The following is a 19,818-nucleotide window of genomic DNA, read 5'->3' as shown; positions in this document are numbered from 1 at the left end:
CGGGGTAGCAGCCATAGCAGTGCATTCAATTGCATTTGCGTGTCATTTTGTTTGTATTTTTCTATTTGTCCCGGGAAAAGGGGCTTTGTTTGATTGTTTGCCTTCGTGGCCAAAACAGTGTGGTTTGGGCCATTGGTAGGCACTTTGAGCCATCGAATGGTTAGCATTTCACGGATTTCAGCGCCGGCTTGATTATACAGTCGATTCAGATTCAGATTCGCATTCAGTTTCAGTTGATGTGATTTGGTTTGGTTTGGTTTGGTTTGGTTTTCCGCACCGCAGACTCCTTTTCGGGGATTGGAGGATTGGGCATGGTGACCTCCATCTGCTGCCACCATAAATTAATGGCTAAAAAGGCAGGCGCACTAGACTATAATTTCCATTTGGCAAAAGTATGCCAACAAACCAAAACAGAAAGCCAAACACATGCCAGGCTAAAAATGCAAAAAGAAAGCCAACAGCTACCAACTACCAGCTAGCAGCAGTTAGAAAAAAAGCAACTGAGAAGCGAGGCGAAAAAACACTGAAATCGTTGTCGAGCCATTGCTAATGGAACATATTTGCGTTGAAAAGGGTTTTCCAGCCATGTCTCCATGTGTGCGACTGTGTGTGTGTGTGTGTGTAAGTGTGTGTGCGTTTTGGCCTGAACTGTTGGCAAAACAATAACAAACAAAAAGGGGGTCGGTTGGACTGGCAAAAAACTATGCGTCGCATTCCGCATGAATAAACCCAAAGCTGAGCCACACAAAATACAGAAGAAGCAAGCAAAAAAAAAAAAGGGAGGAGGAAAATGGTAAAAGAATGAGGGAGAGCCTTTCGAGGCATTCATAAAAATGTCGCAAAAACAAAACGCAGCTGAAATAAAAAGAACTTTATGTGTCATTCATTCAAAACCATGTGAAAAGGCATCAGCGGCAGAGAACGTATTGTGGTGCGAGCTGGTATCCCCATATAACATATATGTATGTATGTACGTATGTATATGGATCCCCGGATCCCCGGATTCGGATCCGTATCCGGACCCAAAGTAGCCGCTGTCGAGCGAGTTCAGCGACATAAAAATTGTGTGACAAACAGGAATTCCCACGGCTGGGCGGGGAGGAGTGTTAAAAAGTGAAAAAGTACGCATGTCCTGCGGTTATTGTTATCCTAGTCACTGACAATAGAATTTTTAATAAATTAAAAGTGTTTCCAGTCTGGATGGTCGTATTTTAATTTTCGAGTGCGGCCGCTCACAAAAGTATGCAATAATAAATGGATATTCCATTTGCATACGCATTCCCCTTTAATATTTTTTGCTTTTGTTGCTGCCGTTGTTTTGCGGTCGGTTTGAAGAGTTTTTCGCCGAAAATTGTTTGCCATAAATAATATGTTCAAATACGTATGCATGTGTCTGGCATCCGCCCAGAAAATAATGAATTAGAGCCGCTGTGTCACTTACACGGCCATGGAAAAGTGCTGGCTGGTGACAGATGGGTTCACTTTTCCCCGTAACCTTTTGCACTTCAGTAGGTCAGCTCTAATGTGGTAAATACACCAGAAATTAGCCCAAACCAATTGAAGGTTGATAGTCTGGTGAACTGATTTGTATTGGTTGCATAATGTTCTACTTCCGATTCAAGAATTGCCGCATATTGAGTGTTAGTTAACTTTAAATTTGGTAGCCTGCTTTAACTGACTAAATCTTGTTGATCTTAGATCTTCGATACATTTATTTTCGCCACTGTTGTTGCTTTGCAATGAGTAGTGTTTGTTATTTAAAGGATTTCCCCTATCATCTGCTTTTTATCTGGATCATTTTCCCACCTATGAGTGATTCAGCTCTGCTAATGTATTTCAATTAAGCCACTCATTGCCAGCTGCAGACCATCAAATGGCTTTATGCAGCAACATTATTGCACTCGCAGTGCGACATCAATATTTGTATAATTTTTAATGTTTTCGGGTGCAATCGGATTGCTGGCATTGCTGGCATTGCTGGTATTGCTGGCAAATGCGAAATGGAGCTCTGCCATGGCATATAATTGGGATTTGGGCAAAGTCGAAAACAAACACAATTTGTCTTATGCAAACAACAGCCAAGCGCGCTGCAATCACAGCAACAAAAGTGGTGGCAGTGGTGGGCAAACAGCAAACAACGCGTCGTATGCGCAATCAACGACGGCATTTATTTAAATATTAAAATCAGAGCGTCGCCAACGGAAACTATGACATCAAAATAAATGCAAACTCACGTGTGTCGTCCACACGAACGTGTATGCAACATGGATGCTACCTGTGTTTTGAGCCCTGTCCATTTGTCCATACGATACGAGTACTATTCATACGACGACGAATTCACGCCATTTTCAACACGTGATTTTCACACCGCACCAGCGGCAAAAAACAAATCCGTGCACACATGCACTCATGCACACATGCACAACATGTCCACTGTTTTCGCATGTATTGACGCGCCTAATTAATCATTTAAGCCTTTCGCCGTGGACCCGGCAGTGCCGGAAAAGGCCGGAAAAACGCCGAAAGTGCTGTCGTTGCTCTCGTGTTTGTTGTTTAAGTAGATGCGAAAATAAATTATAAATTATACAAAGCCCGCTACTAATGACATATTATCATTTTATCGCTTCGGGTGAGGGATCAATGCGATGACAGTTGGATTCGACTGCCGAAGGATTGCTCGCCACAAGTTTGCAATCAGCTTGGGAATTGTCGAAATAGGATTGCTATCAGCTTGGTATTTGCTCAAAATGCATGCTTTTTATTTTTGTTTTCAATCTATAAATCAATAAGTTTATGAAACGCCAGTTGTTCTTGAGAATAACTATGTCGTACCCCAAGAATTTAAGTATATTGTGGCATACGCTTTACAAGTGACTTACAAATGCATTTATCCTTTGCAGGATTATTAGTCTTATTAGTGTTTTTTGTTAAGTTGGTTATGACTTGGTATCTTAGTGCCGTATATTAGCCAATTAAGATTAAGGCCAATCTGCAAGGACTTTAATCACCGTACCAATCTAACCAATCTAACCGCCGTGTCAGCGATTTCCGGCACCACCTTGATAACATTGTCACCTAATTAACATGGCACACGCACTTGACCCGACCCAGGCACGCAATGTTCCGCATACGCCCCGTGGGCCCTCACAGAAAAGCAAAGCAAAACGACACAGCATTTATGGCGCTAAATTGTAAATTATACAGGCAGCAGCAACTAGAAATGTACATGCGCCCAGGTTAACTGCTGGGCAACTTGGCTAACAGAACCGGAAACGGAAGTCGCCTGTCACGGCGGCGAAGGAGGAGGAGCAGGAGGAGCAGGAGGAGGAGGAGGAGGAGGAGGAGGAGGAGAACGGAGCAGAAGAGGAGAGGTTGGGGGCAGGCAGCCAGCCTGTTGCCTGTTGTATGCCATTTAAATATGTCATAATTTCATTTATGTGCTCACACACTCACGCAAAAGTCAGGCATGTCATGTACATACTAGGTGTGTGTGTGTATGTGTGTGTGTTTTGGGTTATTTTTATGGCATGCCCGAAATGTTGTTGAAACACCTGTCGCCATTTGCCGCATGCTAGCCAACTTTCTCGGCTGATGAGACGTCATATTTCGAAGGCCCCCCACTGAGGTGAACAATATTAGCAGGGCGATGGGCTTCTGGGCTTCTGGGCCTTTCGAATTATTTTGTAAATTAGGATGGCAGGGCATCGCAGACTCGACTCGGAACCGTCGATGTTTTTTTCACTGCCTTACAACCGCATGGCTGCAAATTATTTAATTAAGTGGCACTCACCTCGCTAATTGTTTAATTACGGCCGCACATGGTGTGTGTTTGTGTAGTTCAGCTCGGTGCAGGCAGCATTTTGCTCGGCAACTTTCAGCAAACTGCTATAATTGACAGCTCCAACCACCGACGACGTCGCAACCGCCGACCCCACATCCCCACAACGCCACATCGCCACATCCTCCCATCCATCACGATGGCCTCGTGTTTCCTGTTTCCCTTCAGCGAGTAGTTTGTCTTGGTTGCGGCAAGCGGTAATTGCCACGCCGCTAAGTAGGCAGCGAATTTCTTTACGGGATGCCAACCAACAAGTTGCATAAGAATATGTAGAAATTTGCGGAGATTTAAGACCAACTAGCCTGGGCCTTTGTAAATAATAAATAGGCTGCTATGCTGAAAAGCGTCAAAGTGGGAAATATCTACACGCGAAGCTAGAGTTTACAGAGTTCTTTGATTGAAGTGTGTAAAAGTATGCTTTCTTTTTTCTCATTTAAGACCTTGAACTTCTTGTTCAATAAGTCATTGTGAGTGCTGTTAACTAACTCAAAATCTGTGTAGGTATTTATTACAACCACCTGGTTTATAAGTGAGTAGGGCCTGTTTTGCCCACATCGGGTAACAAAATTGTTTGGCCACCTAATTGATTTGGACGCTGTCGAAAATCGAATTTGGATTTTTCGTTTTTCTCGTATTTCCAAGCAATTAAAATGAATGCCTCATTTTGGTGGCATCGTTTTTGTGTGTCGTTTAATTAGCAAAGGCATAAATAAGTTGCCGTGCTGCGCGGGCGAGAGCTCGATTTATTGATGTGTGCGGGCATTTAAAATTATGCAAAATGCAATTTTATCTAATTAAAATGGACAACGGTCAGCGCGGGGCGACCTCCTATAGCGACTAAGCCTTTAATGAGCTTATATTTATAATTTTCTGCGCACTGACCTCCGCTGGCAGTGTGTGTGCGTGTGAGTGTGTGGGTGTGTGAGTGTGGAGTGCATAATTCGTGGCATAGTTTTGGGCGCGCTTTGCTTTTAATTAACCTCGATGGCGGGTTCAACGCTTCGACATGGCCACGAAAACAAATACCCACATAAATAAATTCACGTGGCTCGCTGGCTATATTTCCATTTGGCACGACACACAAACGGTGCGAAAAAAGGATAAACACAAAATTTGTCTCTTTCGTCCTCTTTTGAGCAGCGCTCGTGTTTCCATTGCCTGTTTTTTGCGACCTGATCCACTTAAGTTTATTAAAAAGCTTGCCCACCGAAACTCGGACTCGGCTTCCTGGGACTTGAGCTTTCAACTTTCACTGAAAGGTGTCTCATATTACTTATGCGAATAAATGACGCAACAAACCGACGTTTGAACAGAGAACTAGCAGGCTGAGGCAAGTGAAAGCTGAATACCTGTATTTAAAATACATAAACTACCAAATTTATACTGCAATGACTTAGATAACCAATTTATGGGAATCACTTTCATAACACCTGGTAAAACAATTTATTTCGAGTTTACATAGAGTGTTTTTAGATTCTTGCTTTCTTTCTCAAATTCCTACCATACTCATATTTTTCCACCTCCTGAATTGTATCTCCTTTGGCCATAAGCAATTGGCGTTGATATAGAATTTCCGGTATGGCGTACATATGCGAATGAAATGCTTTTTTAAATGTTTGTCGCTTCGATGTCGCCGGGCGATTCGTGCCACATGCAAGCAAGTGTCCCTCTCCATCCCCCTCTCCCTTTCCCTTTCCCTTTCCCACCCAGTGTGTCCTCTCGCTTGCACCATCACCGCCTCACTCGGTTTGCAGGTGACTTTTTGGCTTTCATCTTTGCCGTGTCTCCGTCTCACCTTTTTGCCATGTGTTTTGTTTGGCACGCAAACTTTGCCGCTTGTATCGAGGGTCATGTTTCATGTGGCTTCCGCTCTGCACCTGTATGTGTGTACCTGTGTATGTGTGTGTGCAGGTGTTTGTGTTACCTACTTCCAGCAGGCGGGTCATCAACTGTGTGTGTGTGTGTGCTTGCGTGCTGGGCTCCAACTTGGTCGTGTTCCACCGAAATTTATGACGACAATCGTGTCTATCTGACGGTCTGTTTGCTTTGGCCTGTTGCCTCTAAGCGGTTGACTGATAAAAATCGCACTTTAATTCCATTCTGCATGCCCAAAATGGAGTTTAAAATGGAAATTTATTGCTGCTCTGTTTAAATTGGTATTATTGGTGCCTAAACAAAGCAAACAAACTATACAAACTTTTAAGCTACTGCAGTATTATTTAAAATATATGTATACGGCGATGTGAAATTTCTAGGTATAGCACGAATGTGGTTCCAATCGGACTCTGTTTGCGGAGTTCAGTGACCTGGAATGGCACACTCTGCCAAAAATGCGCATCGCCTAATGCCCCAAAAATGGCCACCAGTCTCTCTTCATCTCACCTACTCTGTGGCCACCCATAATCGAAGCCCAAATGAGAAATTCTTGTTACACGCCGAAAAGGGCCAAATTCCGGAGCATGCATTTGGCCTCGTTTTCATTGCATTCCGCCTGACATCGCGGCCAGCGCCTAAGAGTGGCCTGGAGCGAATTTAATGCACCCACATTCGCATCCACTCCTCCCCACTCCAAGCCAGTTGGCTCCACTCCAATCCACTCGGCTCACTTCCCACAAAATGTAGACAGCGAGCGGCTTCATCATTCCGCGTCCATTAAATCGGTTGGACTCAGCCGCTGAGTGGTTATTGATTAATCGCCAGTCGGGACTTTCCCGCCGAGAGCTTTTCCGGCCTCTCCCCGTCTCCGTCTCCGCCCCTGACCCCTGACCCTAGACCCCCGACCCCCGCACCCCGCGCGCAATCAGACCCCCTTCTTGTGTGTGAATTGAAGTGTGCACGGAAGCGCTGATAGCTGATGTTGGCATGTGGGCTTAAAGCCAGCACTTAAGTTAACCCATTAACGTCAGATGTGCTGGGCGCCACAAAAAAGTGCCTCCAAAATGCTTTCATACAGCGGAGGAGACACAGATTGCGGATTTGAGTGGAAACCCACTATAAAATAGTTATGAGTAGTAAGCAACAATGTTTGAAATTATTCGAGTTTAGAAGAAATGTCCAAACTATTACGGTACAAGTTTAGAAGGTAAAATGCAGGACGTAAATGTAAGTGATATCTAAAAGTCGAGACTCTCGAATGTGGCAAGCTTCGTGATTGCTGCATATGTGATATGTATTTTATGACCTAATATGCTATGGAATAACCTAATGACATTTCTTCGGTCTGCCATCAAAAGCTAATCCTATTAAGTGACTTGCAAGTTTGATGGCAACAGTTATTGCATAATTTAAAAGGCAATTGTTGCAAAAACTCGCCATCCATGCCGGATATGAATTCATATTGCTTTTCGTTTATTTTCGACAATTGGCTACAGCGCTCATCGATTCATTACATTTGGTTTTCCACTGGTTTTCCACTGCTTTCAAATAAATGCGAAATTTCCGCGTTTCCTCGCATGCACATTTTCGATGGCTGGCAATCAACGGATTGTGGATTTTACAACTAAAACTATGCAGCATGCATTTTTCACCAGCCGCAGAACAATGATTGCCATTGTTCGTCGAGGGCCGAGTGCCGAGTTGTTTTGTTGATTTACTACTGACCCGATTTTCGGCCTTGTCAACACAATGGCCTACTGACTAGCTGGGAATTTGTCGCCGCTGCCCAGCTATGTGAAACTAATAGTTGCATTCTGGCGCGCAAACGGGCTAACTCAGCCCCCTTGCCATCAGCAACTGGCATAACTTTGGGCGCCGCATATGCAAGCCATTGTGTTGGGGCGCAAAGAGGCATGCAACAGACGTGCCACGCCCTCGCACCCGCCCCCGCCACGAGCGGCGCCCTTAAAGTTGCTGCAAAATGCCTAAAGTTATGCACTGCAATTTTTCGTGCCACGTTTTTTGCGCCCACCGCACACACGACGCCAGCGAAAAATGCTCGCCTGGGATTTTCCTTTTTGTTTCCTCACAGTTTCCCACCACCCCTTCCCTCCCCCCGCCCACGAACCCACCATTTTCCTGGCCGCTTCAAATTGTTGCATATTTTGCGGCACATGTGTTGCCGTAATTTGGTTTACATGCCCACGACTTGACAGGCGGCAGGAAAACTGTGGAAAAGGCGATGACGAGAAAATGTTGGCGATGTGCAAGTTTTACTTCAGCTTTTCCAGCACTTTTTGTTGTTTTTGCAGCTGCGATGGCTTGCCACTTTTAAGCCAGGCGAATGCAATGATCTGCTTGGCTTTTCATCGAATTGTGTCAATTTATGTTGCGATATTCCCAGTGGCCATGCCTTTTATTTTTCATCTAATACAAAGTTTCGCCTGCAGTTTCGCAGCCTTTGCATTCTGTGATTTTTCATTGTGTCAGTCACTGACACACATACATACACACTCACCCTCTTATTGGAGGTCCTTCGGCTGCCTCTTGTGTGATATTGAGTGCACTTTGTCAAAAGTTATTTTGCAACATTTGCTATTATGCGCTCGATAACAATTTTATAACATTTTCTCCCAGTCACCATAGCCCCCTCTACACCTACCTCACCCCTCTGGCCCTGCTCATTGAGCTCGTTTTTTGCGTTTCGCAATTTATTGTGTTACATATATTATTATTGTGTACTGAAAAATGCATTTTTCATGACATAACAACGACCCGTTTGGCATTGGCAGCCCGAATTGGGTTGCCAGCCGCCCGTTTCCCATTTCCCATTTTCCATTTCCCAAACTCCACACCATCCACACTCCGCAGCATCCACATACCAATATTCCATGTAGCACCATATACTCATATACTCGTAGCATTCTCCCGGCGATGGGCAAAGTTTTGGGTTGAAAAATGGCTCTTGGCCTGGGATCGGGATGCTGGGCACTGCCAGGTTTGCCCGCTCCACGAAATGCGTATAAATTGTTTGCGACAGTAATTGGAACACAATGTTAAAGCATGAAATTTTAATTTGATTTCCGATCGAGCCCTTCGAGTTTATTCAGCCTTGCGCCCGCCCGCCCATAAAAAGTTGGCCCACATTGAAGTTTACAGAGAGTCGTTAAGAGAAGTTGATATGATTGAATGCATAAATATGAAGCAAGATATTCGTGCATCATCAATGGCTTCGGCGGCTGCCTTAACAATTTATTGAAAATTTAAGTGCGGTTTTCATGGCTCAATTACCTAAGGGGAGTTTGCGAGGCTGTAATCTGTAGCATTATATATTTTGAAGCCGTTAAGTACCTGAATTATAATTATAGTTCAAACGAGTCAGAACTTTAGTTAAAGCAGTGAAATTGATGATTTCACTAAATTATATTCGCAGATATATATGAAAAGAACGCATTCTAATGAATTCGTCAGTTTTCCCTTATTTTTTGCAATAGTATTTGCATTTTACTACCACTATTCAAACTTGTCTGCTACTAGTTGTTGACATCGATTTACCCGCCTGATTGTTTTTTGACTCTTCTCTGGCTTCCGTCTGCGGAATGGCCTTCTCCTCCATCTGGCATCGGATGAATGGGGCTTCTCTGCCACTCCACTGCAGTCCTATTCTCTCCTCTCCTCTCCTCTCCTCTCCTCTCCTCTCCTCTCCTCTCCTCTCCTCTCCTCTCCTCTCCTCTCCTCTCCAATCCACTCCACTTCAATCCAAACCACTCCGCCGTAATCGAATGGCATTCGCCGAGACAGAGTCCAGTTTCCAGGTAACCCACATGGCAACATGCCAGTTGCCTGCTGGCCATTGTCTTGAGTTGGCCTGTTGTCCGTCGGCTGTCGGTTCTGACCTGGCATTCAGCCGTCTTTGTGCTGCGTCATTAAAGCTGATACTGCGTTCTTGCTAAATTTCTTCACACTAATCCCATTAATTGCACATCCGGTTTAAAACGGGAGCAGCCAGTAAGCCGCTCAGCATTATCAATCAAATGCTAAGACTTGCTTATCGATTGCACATGCGAAGAGTTGGAAAATTCGATTAAAATCGAGCAAGCCTATAAAAGCCAAAACAGCAGCAACAAAGAAATTCGCATCATTAATTTTTTGCTCCCAGAATTTATCGCCTATGATTATGAAGGGGAGTTACAGCACAAAATAAAAAAAATAAAAACATGCAAAGGACAAAAGGGAAACATGTGGAAACCCATTTCTAACTTTCTTTCCCTTTCGAAAAACGGGACGGGGGAGGGGGAGTGGGGCTCGTTTTTCGCCTACCAATCATTATTCAATATGTTGACTTTTGTGCTTTCCACATTTGTTTCGCTCCAAGCCACATAAGTCATGTTGTCGGTGGGATGGGCGGAAAATGCGGAAAATGGGAAAAGTGGGGGAAGAGGGCATGCAAAAGACAAAGAAAAATTTGTTCAAGTGGCCCGAGAGAAGGGAAAGCGCAGCGCGTCGATGTGGAAATTGTGATAGTGAAAGCAGGATGAGGGTAGCTACTAGCTACACCCCAACCCCAACCCATCCTGCCCCACCCCATTTCCCGCCCGAACAATGAACTGTGCGGCAACAGTGTCGAAGTTGCTTAACTTTGCATTTGTCCGGGTCCTGCCAGGATTCAGCCAGGATCCCAGCTCTCCCTCGTCCTGCCATTATCCTGAGCAGCAGCTTAGTGTAGCCTTTGATTAGGGCCAACTACAAGTGTCAGCTGGCCGAGTGAAAAGGATCCAGGTGTCGATGCCGCTCAGCTGGGAAATCAGCAAAACTTTAAATGGCAATTTAAAGGTTTTCTCCTTCTCTGTTTTTGGGTTTGATGCTAGGCGTTGAACACCATAAATCGGAATAATCCGCAATAATGGAATGCATTAGATTCAGTTGATGTTTGCCCAGCGCAAATGCAATTAAAAGTTTCGAAATTAAAAGCAAATACAACGGCCGAAAAATTTAATTACGCATATTAATTCAGCCGAATGGCGGAATGAAAAATTAAGACTATTCTCCCGCCGCTCTGTTAATCCTTATTTATTTTCAGCTCTTCCCACTGCCAATTCATTTGCCATCAATAAAGCGACCGCAGATGGATGGAAATGGAGATGCCAATGGAAATGGGAAGTGGGAAGTGGGAAATGGGAAATGGGAAATGGGTATGGAACTGGGACTAGCACACTGTTTTATTGTTTTTCACCCGTCAATTATTGGGCGAAAGTTGTCAATGAAAATGATTTTTCAAGGCGAGCTGAAATGGCGGGAGAAATGAAATAAAAATTCAAGCTGCAAATGAACTTGCCAATTGCTGGTGGAGTTTTCGGTTCGGTTTTGTAAATTTAATTTGCGTTTACCCAACTGGATTCGTTTGGCACTCGCCTCTATTGCCTGATGTTTTGCGGTTAACCAGAAATGTTCGTCTGCAACACATTTGCAGTTTTACAAAGCTCGGCGAAATGATTTCATCCGAATTTACCAAGCCCCCCTACTCAACATTTTCTGACCGTCTAACAATTTCCCGGGATCGTTTGCATTGTTGCGGTAAATTGGTAAAATTTACATACCATTGGCTTTTATTGTTTATGTATCGCTGGCATCATCATGAGCTTGCTGATGATAGCTTTAAAATTGCGGCGATTAAAATGTCAGTAGTCGTAGCCACTCCTCGTTCGGATTTGCTTTTATTTTAATTGGTTTGCTCAGCTCTCAAAATAACACTTATAATTGGCATTTTCTAATTATTCAACTGTTTATCAGTGCTTCTGGTTCGTTCGCACGATTATTGATTTGTTCGGTGAGCTGAAAGCTAGTCAATGGATTGACATTGCTCACTGGGCTGTTCTTTAAGAAAAGCAAAGGAATTAGGTTTGAAAGTGTTTTTCAAACACTCTCGGCTATCAGATACCCTTAGCCAGCTGAAGGAAGTGCCAGAGAGTTGGAATTATGCAGGGGTGTTTACCCAAGTTTTTACTTATAAGTTAGTAAGTATCCCTGAATATATTATTAATACTGTTTGAAGATCGTCTGTAAATGCACTTTAAAGTGAGTGAGTTTTGTGAACTTCTCGAATATTTTAATGCGGTGTTTGAGGGTTTTAAGAAATATACATTTCTTGATTTCGTGCATATACATTCGTTTTAAAGCCCATAAACCAAAGGGCACTTCACATTTTGACCATAAATAAGAGAGCGCACCGGCATTTAAGTATTTTGCTGGGGAAAATGTGCGGAAAATGGAGAACTACTGGCAGCTCCCGCTCGACAGCACCTGCCTGTAATGGGTTTTCCCACCATATGCTTGATTTATGCGGCAAGGAAAAGTCGAGGGAGCTTCGATGCATCTGCTGTTTGTCCGATAACTTGACTCCCAGCCGGAGAAGGTTTTGGGCCAACCTTCAAGCTTTTGTTAACATACAATCGTCATGTAATAGTTTGTCACTGCATTTCGTTGTTGGCTGGCATAATGACAGCTGTGCGACATGTCGTGGGGTATCGGTATAGCTGTATAGCAGGATGGGAGGATAGCAGGATAGCAGGGTAGCAGGATACCCGGAATGCGAGGGGCAGTGGGTGGGTGGCCGGCCATATGCAGAGTCACATATTGATGATGTGCGTCAAATGTCGCTGCTGTTGATGTCAATTTTGTGGGCCACAATGGCGGGGGAAACCCCCATCTTCCGCCCCGCTTGTTTGCCAGTGTTTTCCCCATGGCAGCGGTTGCTCCATTTATGTTGCCCAGGGGTCAGGGGTCAGGGATCAGGGGTCAACTGCTGTTGCTGCATCTATCTATTGTAGCAGTTGATGTTGCTGCTGCTGCTGCTGCTGCTGCAGCTTGTTTGACAAATTGATCGCGTGATATGTTTGCCCAATGCTGTCATTGTTGTGCCACAGTGGCCGCATAGTTGTTGCACCCATTGTTTGCTGCCGCACATGCTTATATTCGAAGTTGCATTAGTTTACACTACACTGCATGGAGTGGTCTTCCGTGGGCTACACCCCTACAGTGCACCTCGTATGTACATGTGTGCATTCTGTGCTCGAAATTGCTTTTGATGTAAATCGAATCCTTTGTGTCCGGCAAATAGCAAAAGCCGAGATGTAACAACTCCAAATTGGTAAGCTCTTGTTGGACAACTTTGTAGCCGACTTTTGATTGGACTCAGCTCAGACATTCTACATCTCCAGTCCTTTGCCAGATTTCACATGTGCATAATCGAGGAGCATCGTCCGTAGTCCTTCGTCATTCTTTGGTTATGAGTGGAGGGGCGAGTGCTGCGAGTCATGGCAGTCATGGCAGTCATGGGAGTCCTGGCAACGTCAATTCGTTAACAGCTCCGTCAGCTTTGCTGCTAATTTTGTTTGCCTTGTGTCGCTACCCAAAACCCGGGCATCCATAGACACAGTGCTGGTGGAAAGTATGTGTACGCTTTGTGGAGTCCTAGTGGTACGTTCATCCCCATCCCCTGTCCACTGTCCCCTGTCCCCTGTCCCCCACCACACCCCACATGTCGTTGTCGTCTCTCTTTGTTTGCCCTGCACTCCAAACACTGCAGACAAAATGCTGTCGAAAATGTTGCCGCCTGATGTCTCTATACGGCAGCGTTCTCCTCCATCCAGTTAATCCGCCTAACGTTATGCAACAAAGTTTTTGTGGAAAATTAATTAATTTCATGTGCAAACAGTTGTTAGATGTTTCGTTTTCACCTTTTATACTTCTACCTTCTACTGTTTAATTGGCTTAAAAACATTTTTGCTGCTCTCCAGTCTAATTAAATCTCCGTTTTGCAGATTCCTCGACAAATAGTACACATGTGCCCATCCAAAAGCTGAGCGGTTTCGGACGGAATAAACGTCGAACAGGAAAATCCATACCAACGAATCCCTGGATAAGTGATGAAGTCATGAGACCGACATTCGATCGACGCCTCTGGATATTATTGTTCATTATTTCAGTACAATGTAAGTAGCCATCAGCCGAAAAAACTATGCCAAAATTCCCCCCTCATCACATATGCTTTTTATGCCCCTGCCAGTGAGCATGTGTGTGTGTGTGTGTGTGAGTGTGGATGTCTGAGCAAGATGTGGAAATGAATGGGCCAAGTGGCCTCAGCAGGCCAAGGAGCTCATATATTGCCGGGGAAACAGAGAATGGACCACTTTGTATGCCGGCAACGTGTGAAAAATAGTTCACAGATAATCGCAGTCAGGCAGGTCACATTATTTATGCGCCAGCACACCAGCTCCACCACATCCTTGTGCCCATCCTTGGGACCCGCTCCCCATCCCCTTATCAGCTTGATATTCTATGCCACATGCAGCAAACAAAGCCATTTCTTTTATTTGATGTGCGTTTTGGGAGGGGGGCCAAACTGGAGGAACGAAGCCGAAGAAAGCTGACCCTGGGCGTTTTCCAGTTCGTTTTTTTTCGGGCATCATACAGGTCCAGAAACTGGACAGAAAGCAGGTCCTGCATATCAATGACAATGGTCCGTAAGTAAGCGAAAATCATGCCCCCGCCTCTCTAATGCAATGAGTAATATGCCATTGTCAATGCCTATTAGGGACACGCGGCGTATGAGTAATATGCGACTTTGTGATTTATTTTTAGAGCGTCGCTTCTCATTTCATCACTGAAATCACAATTTTGTCGAATTTCCGGCTAGGCCGGTAGTAATTAACATATTTACTTGTCTTGTGTAGCGAGAAAAAAATATAGAAACAGGCAGACTAATTTGATTACTATCAAATAAGCGTTTATATGAAAAACTATTACTAAATAAAAGGGGGTTAAAGTGGCAATCACAGAGCAGCTAAGCCCTAAATCAGAAATGTATTAGTTCAATTGTACAAATGTTTTCCCATGTAATCAGCATTTGGTTTCAGCATGCGACGTTTAGGACTCTAATCAAAACGAGAGAAATCCCCAACAAATCCCTAACAAGCTGTCGCATTCGATACAAATTTTATTGAGTATTCCCAACCGCTCACAACTTCATTCGGCACGGGGTCACTTCAAGGTTGCAATCAGCACTGCAAACAGAGGGCAAAAACCGAAAGCTGAAGTGGAAATTCAAGCACTCCCCCGCTGCAAGAGCGAAGAAAATGCGCGGCATTTTCCCCATCAGTTCGTGCACTCACACACGCACACACACAAACACACACACACAGCGAACGAAACGGAAACGGAAATGCGCGTTCAAGAATTTTAATCTGCATGCGCAATTTCGCGTGTGAGCTGTATGCCAAAAATGGCGCGCACATGTCGGCCAACTGGCGACTGTGGCAGCACCACCCCACAATGAGCCACCCGAAAACCACCCAAAAACCACTCAACCCGCTGCATGCCCCACTGTGGTGCGCCTTGGAATTTCACGCGTTTATTTGCAAAGATTACGAAATGCGACCGGTTGCCGCTAAAGTTTTGTATGCGCTTCCTGCTGCCGGCGCTGCCTTTTCCTTCTCGTCTGGCTGTGTGCGTGGCTTTTCCTACCACGAGTTTTCCTGGATTTCACCCGCCCCAACCCCCATCCCCATCCCCATCGCATCCTTTTGGCCATTTTTTGCCCTGTTTGCTTGGCCGTCCGTCCGTCTGTTCGTCCGTCCGCTTCGCTGACTTGTTATGCATGCAAAAGTCTGTGGCAAATACACAGACCCTGGGCTACAACAACAAACCGGCAGATGGGAGTGACATGCAAAATATTTTTGCATAAAAATGTTTGCCCACCAACACGGATCGGATAGGAACGGAGCGAAGCGGAGCGGAGTCCTTGCCGCATCCTGGCAGCTGCATCTTACCCCCTTAGTCGGATGTGAGCCGTGGTGAGATGTTAAATTTTAAAGCATTTCAATTTCGCATTTTTGACACACGCAAGTTGAGCATGAAATTTAGCAAGATGTTCGTTATACTATACTCTATAACTCTATATGCACTAGACTTCGCTTGTGGCATTTTACCTTGGATGGCGAAACGCTTTGATCGTCCTTGCCCCCGAGGACTTAATGTCCGGCATTTTATCTCATGTATTTGAGCGTACTGCGTTTGCTACGTGCTGGCCATGCTAAAAGGACCCTCGACTCCTTTGGCCATGGCGAATGCGAGAATACGAGGCGACAGCAGCGACGGAGCATATTTCATATTTAATAAAGTGGGTCTCATATTATTATGGGGTCGGGTGTTGATGAAATCAGATGATGATCTGCCACATTCCGTGGATTATTGACCCGTTTCATGGGCACTTGTAGGTTATTAGTCCTGCGCCACGCTGTTTTATCGTACTTTTTATTATAATATTAAATCTGCTGCTTTGGCACAGACTGTACTCAGCTGGCTTGTAAATGAATACTACTCGTGATAAAATCTCGTCGACCTTAATGCCATAATTAAATGTAAGCCAGTGAAACACATTATTAAAGAGATTTATATCTAATAAATAAAATAAAAAATATATAAATTATAAACAAAATACTACAATACTTTCCAAAATTCCAGGAACACTTTATTTGTATCTTCTCATTCACTTAAATTCGATCGCACGGCAGCCGTAATTTACTCACATCTTATCCCCTAAGACAGCTGCCATTGTTTTTCCGGAGCTGCTTTAATTCCTAGAGCTACCGACTTTTCCGGAGCAGCGACTGAAAGCCATATTTTCTGGCCCACAAAAATCGATGGAGGAGCCGCTCTTGAGGCTCTCGAAACTGCGCCACTGATGATGTCGATGGGCGGTGGTGAAGGGGGGCGGCTTGCCAAGTCGGCGACTTAGTTAGCCACTTTTCTTTCATGGAAAATGCGCCTTTTGTGCCCCAAGTAGCGTCCCCTCGCCGCCTCCGCCGCCTCCGCCGCCAACTTTTGTCTATTCGCTAACCAACTCCAGAGATGCCCCATCCTCGGATCCCCTGGCGATCCGATGGATAGAAAGAAAAATAGAGCTGGCTGGCTGCAAGTTTATTTTAAAACTCGACTTTTGTACGCTCAAGCTCAAGTTTACTTTTGTGGGGAATTACTTTTCGGTTATTTTTGTGGCCCAGTCATCGCCTGTTCTCCCCCGGCTCGTGAGTATCTCTTAGCTGATTGTCTTGTTGCTTGGGTGTCGATGCACAAACTGCAGCAATGGCCGCTTTGGATGGCCTTGCGGTGGGTGGTGGGTGGTGGTTGAGCGAGTTTATTATGTGAGCCAGTTGAAGTCGATGCTGCTGCTTGCGCAAAATGCAATTATTAAAAGTTTTTCAAGTTGCCCGCTCCTTATACATTTATTGTTCCTTTTTCCCCACCGCCTTTGTCGTTCGCTCAAAATTATAGCCGGCGCCATTTTGCTGGCCATAGTTCTCGTCTTAACCTTCTACGCTGTCATTTTTTTGCTGTTTAACATGGCATAGCAAATGTAGTCCATTGAAAAGTTTCGCGTAAAGTTCGCCCCCAAAGTTCTTCGTTAAAGACGTGAGTGAGAAGTGTGGCATGCAGCTCTTTAAGCCATGTTGTTTTAGCCGGAAATGGGCACGGATCGCAGAATGTGAGGCCAAAAATACCAGGGAAGCGGAAACACAGCCAACAATAAGAGCCCAGCCGCAAAGGGCAGAAAACGCGAACTTCCGTTTAAAATTTCCTAACATTTCAAGCTCACCCCCTTTACCCCGGTGGGGGCGGAAGAGTGGACCCCATCGACAGAAACCCAGAAGCCCACCCTCCCCCCGAAAAAACACCAGCGTGTGGTCAACACGTAACAGACGCTCCTGGGCTTCCTCTTCCTGTCCAGACTCACCGACCGACCGAAATTGGCCGCACACTAAATTGCACACCTGAGAATTAATGCGCCGGCCACTCGAAAGGCGTTTTCCGAAGTCCGAAGTCCAAAGCCCAAAGTCCAAAGCCCAATGCCGGTGGAAATGGCGGTGAAAATAGTCGAGGGCAAATGGGAAATGGGAGCAGCCGTAGCATTTGGACAACAAAAGGTGTGAAGGCCGAAAGCGTTGCAACCTGCAGTTGCAGACAAATGCAAAGTCAAATGCCTCTCGCAGACAGACGGGAAGCCCGTCCGAAGTTGTTGCAAGTTGTTGGCCAACGCCTGCGGGCCTGGTCTTCTTCTTTTGGCCAAAATTTGGACAGTGGGAATACAAAGTTTGAGCACCATTCAAGGTGAGTTGGCACTCAACATTAGTTTCCAACAACGCAGCTTCAAATAAATATAGCTCTTTAGCAATTTCACTTAAACAACAGCGAATTATTCAAGCAAGGCAGCAAAGAATGGATCCTTGTTTTCAATGAAATATAATAGCTTCAATTGCTTTTGCATTCTATTAATAAAGACTCAAACCAATGAACATTTCAATCGGCACGACATATGTATGGTTCACTTCTGTAGTGGACATATCTTACCGCCGTATCTCGTTAAATGGAATATATATCAACATTTTTAAGCCCTGAATGTGTGCAGACTTTGTTGACCAACTGTATAATGTGCAATTCCCTCTGCTTTTCGACTTCTTTCATTTTCCGAGGCTCAGACAAAGTTGCCGTCCCATCCGCCCGGCCTTTCTTTCGCCCGCCCTTTGCAGCTAAAAGCAAGTGAAAATAAATTAAGTGGAAGTAAGTCGTAACGAAGTGATACATAATTCTTTGTACTTTTTTCCCTCTTTTTTTTTTGGCTGGTCTTGGCTGCTTCTGGCTCCTCCAACCCCTCGATGCTCTTGGCGCTGTTTTCTTTGTGTGCTTTAACAATTGGGCGCCAGTTTTGCTGCACGGGGCAAAAATCGAATGGCTTTAAGCTAGCCATTTTCCAAGCTTCAAGGATGTTAATTAGCAGCACTATTAGTTGTAGTGGAATTCCTGGACAACGGGAGGCAGGTGGGGAAAAGTCAGTCGAATTTCCACGCCGACACAAAGCGGTAACCTAATATACTGTAATTTGGCTGTAATGACCCAGTCGAGAAGCCCGAAGAGGTCTTCACTCGGCGTCTAAATAGCCTAAATAACTTAATATCAACCTGAAACGCCGTGATTGAGAGGTGGCGCCCAACGAATTTCGGGCTACCTTTTCCAGCTTATTGCTACTTAACTAAGCCAACGATATCATTTTATTACACGGCTCTTGGCCAGCACTGCCAACTTGGCAAGCCGGCGATTTCACTTTCCACGTGGCATGGCTTTAACAGGACAGCCTCTCACCTTTCAGGGTGGCGCATCCTTCTGCCGCCCCACCCTCCCCCATCTACTCCGCGCGGAGGCCATTAACGTGTTTCGTTTCATTTAACTTTTACGCTCTGCTACCCCCCGGAGTTCCCGCTCAGCAGTCCTGGTATTTAGCACAGGACCTGGCTTTCTCCCTCTCCCTCTCCCCATCCCATCTCGCCTTCCGTCGAGTTTTTGTCCTGGGAAACGAAACTTTTACCTGCTGCACATTTGACCCCACAAGGACCACCACCCAGTGGGCACCGGTGGGCGGCGGTGGGCGGCAAGCGTTAGATGTGACCTTCGGCGCTGACAGGAGCCGTCATTAACCTTTCATGACGAGGGAACCGGAGCCGTTGCCGTTGCCGTTGCCTTAGCCGTAGCCGGAGCCGGAGCCGGAGCTCGAGAGCACCGAGAACAATCAAGCGGAACAGGCTGGTCCGCCGGAAGTTGACAGCAACGAAAACGGCAAAAATCGGTGGCAACAACAACCAAAGTGAAACCGAAACTTTGTCGAGTGTTTTTGAGACAATGTTGTCGTATGTCCCATGTTGTAGCACTGTTGTTGAACTTTGGCTGTTGGTTTTCGTTTTTGTTTTTTCGGGCGGGTTTCCTTGCAACGAGGCAATTTAGTCGCTTTAATGCGTCTGGCGTTGTGACAGTTTCTCCCCCAGGATTCTGATTCTGACCCAGTTTTCAGGGCACAGCACTTTTGTTTAACTAACCACATGCCACGCCCACGTCACCGCAGTTGCATATAATTTGGCAACCGCAGCCTTTCTGGTTGTCTGCTTTGCATTTGGCATTTTGGTGGGTGAAATGTGTTTGGCAAACGAATTTGGGTTGTCGCAGATCACCAAATTGGGGGCACGGAAAGGGTGCCACACGCCGGGAAAATAGATGAACCT

General features: G+C 45.3%; 1 protein-coding gene across 1 annotated transcript in view; it reads left to right on the top strand.

Moving 5' to 3' along the window:
- Positions 1 to 19,818, top strand: part of LOC120444378 — a 120,377-nt gene that overhangs the window by 18,382 nt on the left and 82,177 nt on the right. Inside the window, exon 2 of the mRNA XM_039623984.1 lies at positions 13,534 to 13,704. Coding sequence (XP_039479918.1) covers positions 13,647 to 13,704 — 58 coding nt within the window. The 5' untranslated portion in view covers positions 13,534 to 13,646. The remainder of the gene's footprint in view (positions 1 to 13,533; positions 13,705 to 19,818) is intronic.

This window comes from Drosophila santomea, chromosome 2R (assembly GCF_016746245.2).
Source record: "Drosophila santomea strain STO CAGO 1482 chromosome 2R, Prin_Dsan_1.1, whole genome shotgun sequence".
Lineage (NCBI taxonomy): Eukaryota > Metazoa > Arthropoda > Insecta > Diptera > Drosophilidae > Drosophila > Drosophila santomea.
Note: the sequence above shows the minus strand (reverse complement) of the source record. Positions and strands in the feature narration are given on the sequence as shown.